Source organism: Heteronotia binoei, chromosome 1, assembly GCF_032191835.1.
Source record: "Heteronotia binoei isolate CCM8104 ecotype False Entrance Well chromosome 1, APGP_CSIRO_Hbin_v1, whole genome shotgun sequence".
In the NCBI taxonomy this organism is placed as follows: Eukaryota; Metazoa; Chordata; class Lepidosauria; order Squamata; family Gekkonidae; genus Heteronotia; species Heteronotia binoei.
The window spans coordinates 23109291-23123666 of NC_083223.1; the positions used below are offsets into that span (position 1 = coordinate 23109291).

General features: G+C 42.2%; 1 protein-coding gene across 5 annotated transcripts in view; it reads right to left on the reverse strand.

The window, feature by feature from the left end:
• AGAP1 (ArfGAP with GTPase domain, ankyrin repeat and PH domain 1) overlaps positions 1-14376 on the reverse strand; it is a 505789-nt gene that overhangs the window by 221883 nt on the left and 269530 nt on the right. For all 5 annotated transcript variants that reach the window (XM_060232474.1, XM_060232501.1, XM_060232465.1 and 2 more), the window contains one exon: positions 14081-14249. In XM_060232474.1, the coding sequence (XP_060088457.1) occupies positions 14081-14249 (169 nt within the window). The remainder of the gene's footprint in view (positions 1-14080; positions 14250-14376) is intronic.

Below are 14376 nucleotides of genomic sequence, written 5' to 3' on the forward strand. Positions count from 1 at the left end.
TAAAAACAAAAGAAGAGCCTTACTGAATCAGACCAGTGGTCCATTTAGTCCAGCATCCTGTCTTACACAGTGGCCAGTCAGTTCCTCTAGAGGGCCAACAACAGGGCAGAGAGGCTGAGGCCTTCCTCTGATGTTGCCTCCTGGCTCCGGGATTCAGAGGATTAATGTCTCTGAATTTGGAGGTTCCCTTTAGTCACTATGGCTAGTAGCCATCGACAAGACCTATCCACCATTAATCTGTTTAGCCCCCTTTCAAAGCACCATTATTTATTTTTATTTACTTTATGTATAGCTTGCTTTTTGCACGGAGACTCAAGGCAGATTACAGGATATGAAATGATGCAATAAGAAAGAAACTAAAGTCAATGATCAATGCGATAGGACTAGGATTACAGAACCAAAAAAGAGTATGAACACCGAACTACCGAAGGCAAGAGGCTAATGGCACCGTTAAGACCACCAATGCTTTATTCAGGGTAAGCTTTGGTGCGCAGGCACACTTCTGTCAGACAATGTCTGCACACAAAAGCATACCCAGAATAAAACATTGTTGGTCTTTAAGGTGCCATTAGGCTTTAACTTGTTCTATTGCTTTAGACCAACACGGCTACCCACCTGGATTTATAGGCATGATATACTACAAATAATGCAGAAAATGGAAACATCAAGACATAAGAAAGATTATTGTTGTATTCCATTATGGGGACATCTTTCTGGATTGTTGCAACCTGCTACAGTTCTCATCCCTTTATAAAATGCCCTCCTGTTTTGTACATTTTGCTAAATGACAGGCGCATGGGAACCTTCTTGATCTCCTCAGGCAGACCACTGAACAAGGTGTGAGTCATCACACAAAATGCATGTGAACAGGCAGTTGCTCACCTTGCCCATTTGCAAGGTGGCAACTTCAAAGGTTTTGCTTGAATAAGTTAAGGTTTTGCTCCAGAGCATAGCAGAAGAGGTGATTGTGCAGATATATGGCTCCAAGGCCATTAAGGACTGTGCTTGGTGATGGCCAGACCTTGAATTAAGCCCTGTAACTGACTGATAACCAATAAAGTGTCTGCAGAATAGGTATGACACACATGCTCTTTCTAGTGCCTAATGTTAAGTAAAGTGCAGCATTCTGTACTCACTGGAGCTTCCAAATTAATTTTAAGGGCAGACCTGTGTAGAGTGCATTACAGTAGTTTAATCTTGTGGCCCTTTCTTACATGCCCAGGGAAAAGCTTTGGGGTCAGGGGGCAATTTTTCTCCAGGCCAGTTTGGCCAGGGATCCTGAAGGGTTTTGCTATTTTTTTTTTTTTGCCATCTCTTGGGCACTGAGCAGGTGTCACTGGAGGTGTCTGGGGGGAGGTATTTGTGAGTTTCCTGCATTGTGCAGGGGGTTGGACTAGATGATCCTGGAGGAACCTTCCAACTCTATGATTCTGTGATCCACGTGGCCATATCAGCTAAGTCATGGTAGGGAGCCATCTTCTGGACTTCATTTTAAAAAAGCTTGTGTGTGTGTATACAGCTATGTTAACTTGCTTCTCCAGCAATGATGGATCCAGTATAACCCGCAGATTCTTAACTTCATGAGCAAGCATCAGCTGCACCCCATCAAAAGCAGAGTCCTCCAAGACCTCCCAAAATGTAGTACTGCTGTCTTGTCAAAGTTCAGTTTCAACTCATTCACCCTTGGCCATTGAACATGATCCTGAACAAGGGACATGGAACACTGAAAGACTCCTGCACCCTTTCAATACAGTGGCACACCTACCTACTGGTCTTGGCGAAAGATCCATTTATGGCTCAGGTTGCTCACTGGGGGTTTCCAGTCTATGAGGAGAGATTACTGATGGCAGAAAGGTTCCTGACAACAGGTTTCCCACTTTTTCCCATGGCAACGTTTATGTGATTTTATTGCAGGGTTTTTGGGGGTTTTTTGCCACTTTGGTATTATAATAAACACTTTCAATCTTTGGAGAAAGAGTATCAATACATATAACTAGTGCCTTGTCTCTCTTTTCTGAGGATGCCTAGATATTTACTGAGTTTGAGAGAGCTGAAAATACATGAGAAAAATCCTCTCTTAGGAAGGAAATCAATTGTAGGCCTTAACGGGTGGCAGCCAAGTACCATGCCATCTTTTCTCCTCATGGGGAGAGTTTCCAGTGCCTCATTTTGGGAGGCTGGTAGTTTCTCTCTGACAAGTTCTCATGCAGTCACCTCTGAAGGGAAGACTTTTCTCTTTTCCAACTTCTGCCACTCTTTTCTTCCCGGCCCCTTTTCTTTTTTTGAACAGAGCTTCTGAGAGGATTTCTCAGAAGAAAAAGGTTTCACCACTGAAGCTCCTAACTGTTTGAAACAATCTCAGGCGAGGCCCTCGAGAGGAAGGGCTGCCTCTCAGTGAAATCTGTTTAGAGGGATTCCTTGTAAGTAACCAGACCAGCTGGCCACTTGGTGTGCTACAGGGTTTAAGAGAAAAAAATGTTAAAACTATTTAATCAATAGAGTACTTTTCAGAATCCTTGTACACACTACCTACAAAGCTGCCTAATACAGCGTTAGACCACTAATTTGTGGTCTATTTGTGGACTGTTTGGTAACTGTGACTATCAGCAGCTCTCTAGGATATCAGGAGAAGGATCTTTCTCAAGAAGTGCATTGGTTTATATCTTGCCTTTCTTCCATCACAGAGTTCAAAGTGGTGTAGTGGGTCAGCCAGGGCTCAGTGAGGACTCCTAAAGAGAAGAGCTACATGTAGCTAGCTCTGAGTCAGCAGAAGCCAGCAAACTGCAGGCTGGTCAGGATTCACAGCCAACAGCTGGTGCAGAGCCACAGTCTCCAGCCCTGAGTCAACATGTGAAGCTAAGCTGGTCATTCCCTGCCCTCCAGAATCACCCATACCCTTTGAGTACTGCAGACAGAGGCTATGAGCAGAACTACAAGAGAGATGACAGAATGCTTGCCTCTTGGCACAATGCCAGCTGTCTGAGTAGTTGTAGAATTACTCCTGAGCAGCTAGCTGCAAATCTGACCTGTAGGCACATGCCTATAAAAACCAGGCAAGGGAGGATGTTAGGTGTGGAAGCAACAAGTCATTCTACTACTGACTTGTCCATCAGAGCCTTGGATCTTTCTGTGCTTATGTGATCCTTGAACCAGCTTCTGACTATGGCTTTTGGCTCTGCTAGACTCCTGCTTGTGAGTAGACCTTGGGCTGGTTGACTATGCCTCTCAAACAACCCCTTGATAATGGCTTGCTTGGTTCTGAAATCTTGGAAGGGACTCCTGGCTTGGTTTCTCTCGTTTGGACTTGGCCGCTCCTAGTAACCCACTCCTGGCTCTGCCTGACTTGTGACAAATGGCATACCAACTGATTTTATGAGACCTCTCATCTATGCACTGATCAGACCTGAACATTCTACGGCTCAGCAAGGCTGCTGTTTTATGAGTCCTCCAGCCATATCCTAGCACCAAAGAGATGCCAGGATTTACTACTGGACTTTCTGTGGGATTTTCAGTGGAATGTAGGGATTTTCAGTTACCTAAGAAGAAGCATACAGGGAAAGTATGTTTTTTAAAAATTCTCTAGGGATCCTCAAGGTTGCTCCTCATGGATATTTAAATGACAAAGGAGAAGTAATAAGACAAGGAGATAATTATAAATTTGATTACTGCTGCTCAGATCTGTATTGCTTGCAAGTGGAGAAAAGATACTGCACTCTCTTTAGCAGAGTAGTTCAAAACAATCTGAGATATGGCACTGATGTCAAACTTAACATGCTACTTGAGAATGCGTATTAATTCTCAGATTCTCTAAAAAAACGGACTTTCGTTGTTATATACCAAAATATCAGACTTTGAGACAATGTAAAACTGTATGTACAGTTCTCAATGTGATCGGTGATGGATCAGTGAATGTTATGTATGTCTTCATTTTGACTTGTTGCTCTTATAGCTGCATGACTAAACTTTATATATAATAAAAAAGGATATGAAAAAATTATTTCCCTGACTGAATACTTCCACATAAATCAACAGGGAAATGGGAGATGTTGAGCACAAAATTCTTAACAGATAAAGCTACATAAAATGTAGTGCCACCAAAGCAAATGCCCTTGATCCAGAATGCAGCGAGTTAGTGAGTATTCACACAGTAATTATAACTAAGAAACATACTGAATAATTTACCTTTGACTAGTATGGACTAAAAATGGCAGCCTGGTTTTTAAAAGTCCTGTATGAATGCATACTTTGGCCATCAAATAGAAGGGAGCACTCCCTGGAGAAGAACTTGATGCTAGGAAGGACAGAAGGTAAAAGAAGAAGGGGATGGCAAAAGATGAGATGGCTGGACAGTGTTACTAATGTAACAAACATGAATTTGACAGACTTCGGAGGATGGTGGAAGACAGGAGGGCCTGGCGTGACTTTGTCCATGGGGTCGCAAAGAGTTGGACTCAACTGTACGACTGAACAACAACATGAATGCATAAGGGGTGCACATAACTTGAATAGTTCTTCATTCCTAAGGCAGTTTAAACGGTTTAAATTAATTGTAATGTAGCCAACTTATGGCAACCCTGAAGGGTTTTCAAGGCAAGTGATGAACAGAAGTGGTTTGCTGTTGCATGACTCTGTGAGAAATTCCTGGTGGTCTCCCATCCAAGAACTCACCAGGACTGACCTTGTTTAGCTTCTAAGATCTGATGAGATTTGCTCCATGGGGGGAGGACTGCATATGCATGTGTATATTAAGTAAAATCAAGTTGCTCCCTATTTATGGCAACCCTTTGAATTAAGGAGCTCGAAGATTTCTTATAATTATTAACAGCTTTGCTCAGTTCTTGCAAACTGAGGGCCAGGGCTTCCTTGATTGAGTCAATCAATCTCATGCTGGGGTTGTTCTCTTTTCCTAGCATTATTATCTTTTCCAGTGACTATTTTTTTATATAATATGGCCAAAGTATGATTGCCTCAATTTAGTCATTTTAGCTTCTAAGGAGAGTTCAGGCTTGATTTGATCTAGAACCCACTTATTTGTCTTCTTGGTGGTCCACGGTATCCATAAAACTTTTCCAACACCACATTTCAAATGGACCAGTTTTCTTCTTGTTGGCTTTCTTCATTGTCCAACGATCATATCCATACATACTGCAGGAAAATGCCATAGCATTTATTATCTTGATCACCAAGAATCTGTTCTAGCTCCTTCATGGCTGCCCTTCCTAGTATCAGTCTCCTGATTTTTGTTGTTGTTGCAGTCCCGTTTTGGCTGATGATTGAGCCAAGGAACACAAAATATTTAACAATTTCTATTTCTTCACTGTCAGCCTTAAAACTGCATAAATCATCAGAAATCATTACTTTTATCATCTTGATGGATAAAAGAACCAATTTTCTTGACTTTAGCATGGCTAACAAGAGCATGAGAGGGGGAGACACACATAAGATGCAGAAGTTCAGATCAAGAAAATGGCATGGAGGAAAGGACTGAACATCCCCTGTCCCTCTGCGGCTGCTTGCACAACCCAATCCTCCCCAAACAGTTGTTTGAAACTTGAAAAAAAACCTAGATCTTTATGGCTTTTGCAGTTACATTTACTTTAACCCTCCTTCTCCCATCTGTGACAACGCATTGTGAATAATCATCCAGAGACTGAGAAGTCTATGTAAAAGTACAACACTTTGAGAGAGAGTGTTAGCCTCACTTAAATCATCCCCTTTTAAAAGAAGCACATGAAGGCAGCCATTACAGCTTAATCTGATTCTAAGCACTTTAGCGTAAAATAAGCTTACTAATGGCCATTGCATAGCTTTCCTTGATGATCAAGATTAATAAGATATGAAATTCTCATTTAGGAAGCTAGAAACTTCTCATTTTTGTACCATGTCCAATGTGTCACACAGAGTTAACAGATAACAGCCGTTAGATGTATTAATGATAGTTAATGATGGCTGTGCCATTAACACACATTGTAGGATACTCCAGTGTTGTTAAATATCATAATGAATGTACAATAAATGAAGTCTTTGGTAGCACAGGAATCATTCAGGAAACCAAATGGCTCCATGAGCTTTCACCTTAGCTGGGCTCCCATCTCTGTGGATTGGAGAGGGTAAGACCCCTTAAGCCTTTATTAGATAACACTCTGACCCTGATAAAGGTTTCCTTTCTTTTCCAACAGATCCACCAGCAACCTGCTCAGTGGAAACAGCAGATCAATGGACGTGTTGGGGCTATAACAATCAGAGACAACCCCATGGTTGCCATGGCAGCCAAGGAGTCCAGAGCTGGGACTAGACCAGCTACTGGTACACCAAATGCAGTCCCTCTTAGATAAAGACAATCTTGCTCAGATTACTGCAATATGTTTTACAAGGGTTGCCTTTGATGACTGTTTGGAAACTTCATTCAATCCAGGATTTGGCAGCCAGATTAACAAGGCACTCCATTGGCTCCAAATTTGTTTATAAGCACAATTCAAAGTTTTGGTATTAGCTGAAATATTTAAAAGGGGTCATGGCTCATGCAGAAGGTTTAATACCCAGAGTCTCCAGGTAAAAGGATCAGGTAGAAGGTGATATGAAGGAACCTGGAGACCTGCTGCCACAGTCTGAATAGACAAAACTGACTTGATGGACCAATGGTGGAGCTGTTTGCCTTTTGAATCTTCTGTGTGTGACAACTAGGGACAGATCCTTTTATGTGGAGGTGTCCAAGTGTCTGGTATTCCTTCCCTGGAGATACTTAACTGATGCCCAGTTTAAACACTTTATTCTCTTTATTCAGGACCTGTCAGCCTTTAAGTTGTATAAATCCCCATAATTCATTTCTTTTGTCTTCTTGATGCATAAAGGAACCAATTTTCTTGACTTTAGCAGGGCTAACAAGAGCATGGGAGGGGCATCATGCTCAGGATTAAAGAGATATAACTATTCTAAGGAAGTATTTATTCCTTCAAGCATTTGATGATTTGTTCATCTTTTGGTATACTTTTTTGAAGGCAAGTAAGTTCAGGCAATGGCCAAATCCAGAAGAGCCCCAATGTACTGCAGAGGTCTTGTTGGAATACAATGTCATCCTGGTATGACACAAAGGGGAAAAAATAAGATGACATTGTCAGGAGTCAGTTGTCAATGTAAATGAGGGATTGTGATCCCTTAATGACAAAGGTGTACTGGAATTGCTGCCATGTAACTGGTCAAAACACCTGGAGCAGCAAAGAGGACAAAGGGTAAAATTTTCTACTGACAATTGGCATCTTCTACAGTGAATCTCAGGAAGCAGTGATGTGGGTGGAGTGAGATATGAAAGCAGGTGTACTTGAGGTCAACAGAAATGAACCAAGCACCTGATGTCAAAGGTCAGGACGGATCTTTAGGAAATTCAGAATTTCTTGCTCTAGATGTAGAAGATGATCATGAATGGGTAGACCTCCCATTATTTTTTAAGATGAAGAATTACCTGAGGGAGAACCCTAGATACCTTTGAAAGTGAAGTGCTGTGTTTTTTTTTTTTATCAAGAAGTTCATCTCTTAATGAAAAACTGAGATGGGTGGGATAGAGAGAAACACTCTGGACAGGGCGAGAAGAAGCAAATACAAACATATATCCCTGCCTGACAATGGCAAAGACTCACAGCTCAGGCTTCAGGTGGAAATGGGAGGTGATGGGTGGAAAAAAATGACACAATTCTCAAAAACGCTGCTTAGACTTAGATGAAGATTTCTTCAGCTGCAATTACAAAGACTTCTGGAAAGAGGATTTCTTTGAAGAAACTTTGAACACTTTTAACTGCCTTGAAGAGGATGGTCACCAACTTTGGTGTCTCTACATTAGAGGTATTTAGAGCTTCTTAAGCCTTTCCACAGTGTCATTATTTGTAATGAAGAGGCCTTCCCTTTTGAAAAGTAAAATGTTGGTGTGCACTTTGGTTCCAGTAGCTGGGGCTGCAAATCTGAGTTGTGTGTCTTTACAGACCAAGAGGTATAGCCATCTGACACTTCACTACAAGATTACTGGTAAAGATTTGCTGCTTTATGAGTCTTACAGCCTCATTTCAAATTACAGCAAATATTGTTTTTGCATCCTCAGGGAGATGGCCTAAGGCAGGAGAAACCTTCTCCCACAGGGACTGCATCCAAGGTGATTTGAAAAAGACTGTGGTGCTGTAAATTTTCTGCCCAAGAGCATTGAATTTCCTCTTCCTTTGCTGTGGATTATGAGGACAGTGTGGATTTTCCATTTCCTTGGGATGTCCATGTCCACTGCTAAACTCAGTTTGGAGGATGGTGGGTAAAAGAAATCACATTTGTCTGTTGGACCCAATACAAGCTCTTCCATGAAGTGAGTTTAATATCAAGATAATTTTTGTCTAACTGCAAGAGTTTGGGAAAGACTGGAAGGGTAACAGGTGCCTAAGCTTTGGATTCAAGTGCTCCAAAGACTAGAGGCTTTCTTGTTTTCATTTTTTTGCACAGACAATATATAAGAAGCCAAAGCAGTCAGAACTGGAGCATTTTTGAGCACAAGTGATAGTTTCTCTTGTTTCAGCTGCAGTAGGAAGGGCACATTCCCAGAAGAGGGCTCAGAAGTGTGAAGAATGACTTCTACAAACCTGTTCAGTGGTGACATGCTTCAACATGGTGTTTGTCAAGAGACAGAAACTTTTCATCTCAAAACTAGCACTGCTTGAAGATGGCGGGTTGTGCCCTAGGCACTGAAGCACCCACAAAGAAGGCATTTTTAGTAAACTATTTACCAAAAAACCTATGCAAGTTCAAAGTAAAATCACTAGTTTAACTATAAGAGCTAGGAAAAACCCAAAGTTGGTTAGATTGGAGTCAGGTGGTTCCCCAGAGATTCAGAGCTCCCACAGTTGTCTGATCGCTCTTCAGAGTCAACTCTTTTCATCTATGTGACTTGACAGCACTTCACAAACAACACTTCTAAGACCTCTTGGCACTGCAGCTGCAACTTTCTTAGCCTGCTTGTATTCTTTGTTCCAGTAAGTGAGGCTGTTGTTCCCTGGCAGAGGGATCATATTATCCATTTCCTGAAAGATCTGCACTGCACCCATCTGTTTCTGGGCGCAATACAAAATGCTGATTTTTATCTGTCTCCACCCATCCTATCCAGCCAATCAGTTAAGCTCTGCCTCTAAAGCCATGCTTTATGTTCCTCTGCCTTCGGAAGTGAGGCAGGTGGTGCTTAGAGACAGGGCATTTTCTGTGGTGGCACCTCACCTTTGGAATACCCTCCCCTTACTTTCTTTACACAACGGACTATAGCATATCTGTTTACCCAGGCTTTTACTTAAGGGTTTAATAGCCTGCTCTGTTTTATTGATAGTTTTTATGCTGCTGTTTAATGGCTTGTGTTTTATACTGTGTTTTTAAATTGTAAGCCACTTTTGAGCAAGACTCTGAAGCAGCAGCATGGAAATATTCTACATAATATGCCTATATGCAGGAGACTTCCCTCTAATCCTGTGTGGGGTAGCAGTCTAGGCCCTGAATCAAGAAGTTCCATGCTTCTCTGGAAGCTTTCCTCATCCTTTAAGCCTGCCTACCTTAAATAGAAACAGCAGCAAGTTTGTCCACTTAACATGAATTTCCCTTCTCAGTGGTCCTAGGTAGGGTAATCTTTACTAAGGGAATATAGGGAAAAATATATATCCCTGGGTAAGCATCTCAACCAATCACCTCTTCACCGTGTGACAGATAGAGGCTTGTGAGGTCTCACAAGATTTCCGTGTTGAACAGATACACTTCAGCCTTCAGTTTGATGAGCTATGTCTGCATTTCTGAAGAACAGATATCTTTGTAATGTGTAGGGTATTGTGAAAACTGGCCTTGTGGCTTCAACTTGTTTTTCCAGTTCAGAAGACATAATAATTTGAAGAGGGGGTCAGAGAGCCTCAAAATAGGCCAAAGCGTCTGTTGTATTTTCTATCTATGCTTGTTCCTTAAAACTGCTACTTTTGTGTTTGTGTGTGCCTTTATAATAAAAACCACAAAAAGGACCCTCTTTTTTTTAAATTATGTAAGAGAATAATTCTATTAATGGATTCTCCCCCTTTCTGGTGGGTTAAAGGCTGGTGACCAGTGTTCCCTCTAAGCTGAGTTAGTGTGAGCTAGCTCACAGTTGTTTAGCCTCCGGCTCATACATTTTGGTCGGCTCAGGAAAAATGGCCCTAGAGCAAGCTAATTTATGCAGTAGCTCACAACTTCAATGCCAGTAGCTCACTAAGTAGAATTTTTGTTCACAAGACTCCACAGCTTAGAGGGAGGTGACTGAGGTTAGTTCAACAGTTTGGGGGCTTCCTAGATCCTGGTCTGTCTAACGTCCCCTAAAGGGACATCTGTGACAGATTTGGTGACCCAGATAGGACTCAAACCCATAATCTCCAGCTTTAGTTCTATATTATAATCCTGTTCAAACAGAATTGTCAATTGTTTGGTAAGAGTAGCCATGTTAAAATTAATTGCAATCTACTTATTTGGGGTCTATTTCTCCAAAGGTTCTAGGAGGTAGCCTCCGAATCCTAGGGGTGCCATACTTCAGAACGTATTTATAATTCACAACAAACTCAATTCAGGATCATGAGCCTTCAGTAGTATTAGCAAAAGACATTTATAGTCCACAAAGGCTTATAAATCCTCTCCTTGGGAGGAAGGGAGAACCACAAACCATAAATAAAAGTAGCCTTCTCTCTAAGCTGTCCTTTCCTTCCAAAGGAAAAACTATTTTCAGATCTCTCTATCTGCATTCATGGTCCACTGGATTAGAATAAATTCCTCAGGTTCTCCAGAACTCCAGGATAAGGCTTCAGCACTTCTCTGTGCCTTGTAATTTCTCATGAATCTCTGTCTCCAAGATGTTAAACCCTACACTCCCCCAACGCCCCCCCCCCCAAAAAAAACCTTGCATGCAGACCAAAGCCATAGAACTTTCTGCTTGGCCAGGTTTTAATTACATCCAAAAAGTACGACACACAAGCTTTTCATCCCAGCTAGGTCTCCAGTTCTATTACAAATCAGACCTTTTCCAAGCACGTGTAAAACTCAGGGGTGGAATTCCAGCAGGAGCTCCTTTGCGTATTAGGCCACACACCCCTGATATAGCCAATCCTCCAAGAGCTTACAAGGCTCTTTTTTATAAAATCTTGGAGGATTGGCTACATCAGGGTTGAGTGGCCAAGTATGCAAATGAGCTCCTGCTAGAATTTCACCCCCAGTAAAACTATTACGTATTTTGGAGTGGCAAAACAAGCTGGTGCCACAAGGGCAGTTTTCACAAAAGGGCATCCTAATCCCACATATCACACAGGTATTGATCAGTTCTTCAAAAAATGCAGGCATAATTCACCAATCTGAAGGCTGAAGTGATGCTATATGGAAACTTTTTGAGGTCCAGCAAGCCTCTGTCTGCCACAAGTACCTGCTGGAGGATGCTGTGGCTGAAGCAACAGTGATATGTAAAGGCATGTACCAACATCAACTTCCATGTTGCTACCTTAACACACCACTTCTAAGAAAGAGAGGGGCCCTATCCAAAGCCAGAGTGGCTGTTTCTGAGTGAAGGGTGAGCAGTAACCGCCCCCTCCCCTTGATGAGTAAGCCAAGACAATGCAACCCCAAATCCACCTACCAAGGGTGGATATGGAGACCAAAGTTCCCAAAGATGCTCTCCTAAAGAAAACAAACATAAAATCTGTTTTCCTAAAGGTTTTGTCCCATTCATATTTTAAAAAATTGAGACTCCTTTCACATCTAGACAATGCCATTCTCTTTCCTGGAAGTTTCTGGGATGGAGAGTGCAGGAAGGCAGAATTATTTTGGCTGCCTTGGGGAAGGAGGAATTTATCTTAGCAATAAATGCCAAGTCAGCACTACCTTATCACTATGGAAGATGCAGAGGCCCTTATGTACAGAGAGGGCTTTAAGCTCGAATACTCTGTGAGTGGACACTATTCTCACCCCACAATAGTTTTAAAGGTAGACTCTTTAAAGGGGCATGTAGCCATGAGTTCAAAAGTTGCCCTTCTGAGTGCCTTTTGCATCACCTGCTAGCTGATCCTTTTAACTGGAGATGCCAGGGCATGAACCAGGCTCCTCCAGCATGTGAAGCAGATGCTCTACCATGGACCCACGTCCGCACCCCAACCTGGATCCAGGAATGCCACTTCAGGGTTCAGAATGAGAAGACATCAGAGATGCTGAAGAAGGGGAGGGCAGAAGCAGGGCATATTTGAAAAGGTCCAAAAATTTGAGTTACATTCTACCCTGAAGTTTATTTTATGAGCATTTGTGGCTATTCCAAAATAAGAGAGATCAATGCAAGGCCTGGCTCATCTATATTTCTGCCCATCTTCTCTCTTTTGAAAATAATATTCATGAAGATCACACATAGGTGGTTTGCTGTATGATATACTAATAGGCTATGGGCAAAGCCAGTGGAATGCGAAACTTCTCACCTCAGTTCCAGATCCTCTAAGCATCTGTCAATCTTCCATATTTTTTATCTTCTCGTTTCTTGATGATGCTTAGCATGCACTTCCCCTTTCCCAAACTTATCTTTACTATTACCTCTGATGAGGTAGCTCAGGCTGAGTAACGCCCAAGGTAACCAAGGGTGCTTCATGGCTGAGCAGAGGCTTCACTGCAGCTCCAGAACTCTGGCCACTATACTACATTCGCTACTTATATCCCCACTTCTCACCCAAAATAGATCTTTGGTCTTCTTAGTGTAGATGCAAGAAGAAAAAAACACTGTGAACTGATAAGAAAAGCTTGGACAGGGCGAAGAGCTGAGTGCCTTACATTTTGATAAATACTCACAAATTTAAATTTTCCCCATTGGTTCCTCCACTCCTTGCTCTTCACGCACGAACTCACATCCTCCGACAGATCCTGGCCTCCTCCCTGCCTTTTGAATCCTTCTGTTGTCAGTCTCACTGAAGAAGGGACTTTGGCACATACTGTAAGGTCTGATAGTTCAGGGGGCAGAGGTCGCTACAAAAAGGCCTCACTGGAGTGGCAAACCTGGATTTCATCTTGGCCCCAGCCTGGAAGTGAAGCTCAGGACTTAAAGCTCCTCCAATTCAAGTAGATCTCTGCTCACAGAAAGCTGGCATATGGCCAGGACCCATTCTAACAAGCTGTATTTCCGACAAATCCTTTTTCCGGAAGTAAAAGGGTTTTGGAGCTCAGGAGCATGAAAAAGTTTTGAGCTCCTACTTAACATCTCCACAAGAGAAGAGATGTGGGAACAAACATTTTTTCCTTGGAAAACCTCCCATTTCCACAGATTCATAGTTTCATAAAATGAATAACCATGAATGGAGGCCACTGCCAATACAATATTAGGCAAGCTTGAAAGTTTTAACTTGTGAATGATGTTATTCAAGTGATAACCTCCTAGGAAACCCTCGTCACTGGTGAGCAGTAGGGCAAGGAATTTTTCTGTTGAAGTTCCTTCTAAAACTTCAGTCAGTAACATTATAATTGTATATTTGGAACAGCAGTTCTCGGTGTGAAGCCCACTTGTGTGTTTCCTTCTTCTCTAAAACAAAGCACCAGGACTCTTCCACTTCATTGCAGGAGATCTTCAGATGAGCCCAGGCGGCAAGAAGCATCTATCTACAAATAGCTGCCTCCATCCCAGTTATTTGTTTTGTTTTGTGTATGTGCGTGTGTGTGTGTGTGTGTGTGCATCTGCAGCTGGTGACTTCTGGTGAGTGACCCCTACAGGGGGCCTGGAGGATATTCAGGGAGGTGGCTGAATAAAGCCTGACCTGTCCTCCCAACTGCTGATATTCCAAGGAGGCCTCCCATCCACGTATTTGCCAGAGTTGACCCTGCTGTGCCACTTATGGCTGTAATTACATCAAGATGTCCACTCAGTGTTCTCAGCATTCAAAGTGCTTAAAGGCTCAACCAAGTTGAGGACCCCTGCTTTAGAAGACAGAGCCCCAATTTCAGAAGCATGCTGACAGGTGATCTTTTAATTCAACCTTTTAAAATGAAAAACCCAACAAGGGACAACATTGAATACAATGGAAGCAGGTTTTAAATATCTTACCTGAATTTGGTGAGAGATGCAAGCTGCTCATATCTTTGGACAAGCCATTTGTTTTGGGACTGGAAATGGGCGCACATGCTGATGTGGCTCGGGGTGGCCTTTTCCCAGGGACTTTAACTGTTGTCCTTAGAAGATCAATTTCTTTCCCATGAACGTTCTGCATATAGTCCTGCATCAAAAGGAACACAAACATATTTCTGGGGGTGGGAATGTAAAAAAATTTTTTATCAGAATATGTGACATTAGAACATAACAGCAAATAAGTTTGCTGCAAACAATACACTAAGTCTATGCGC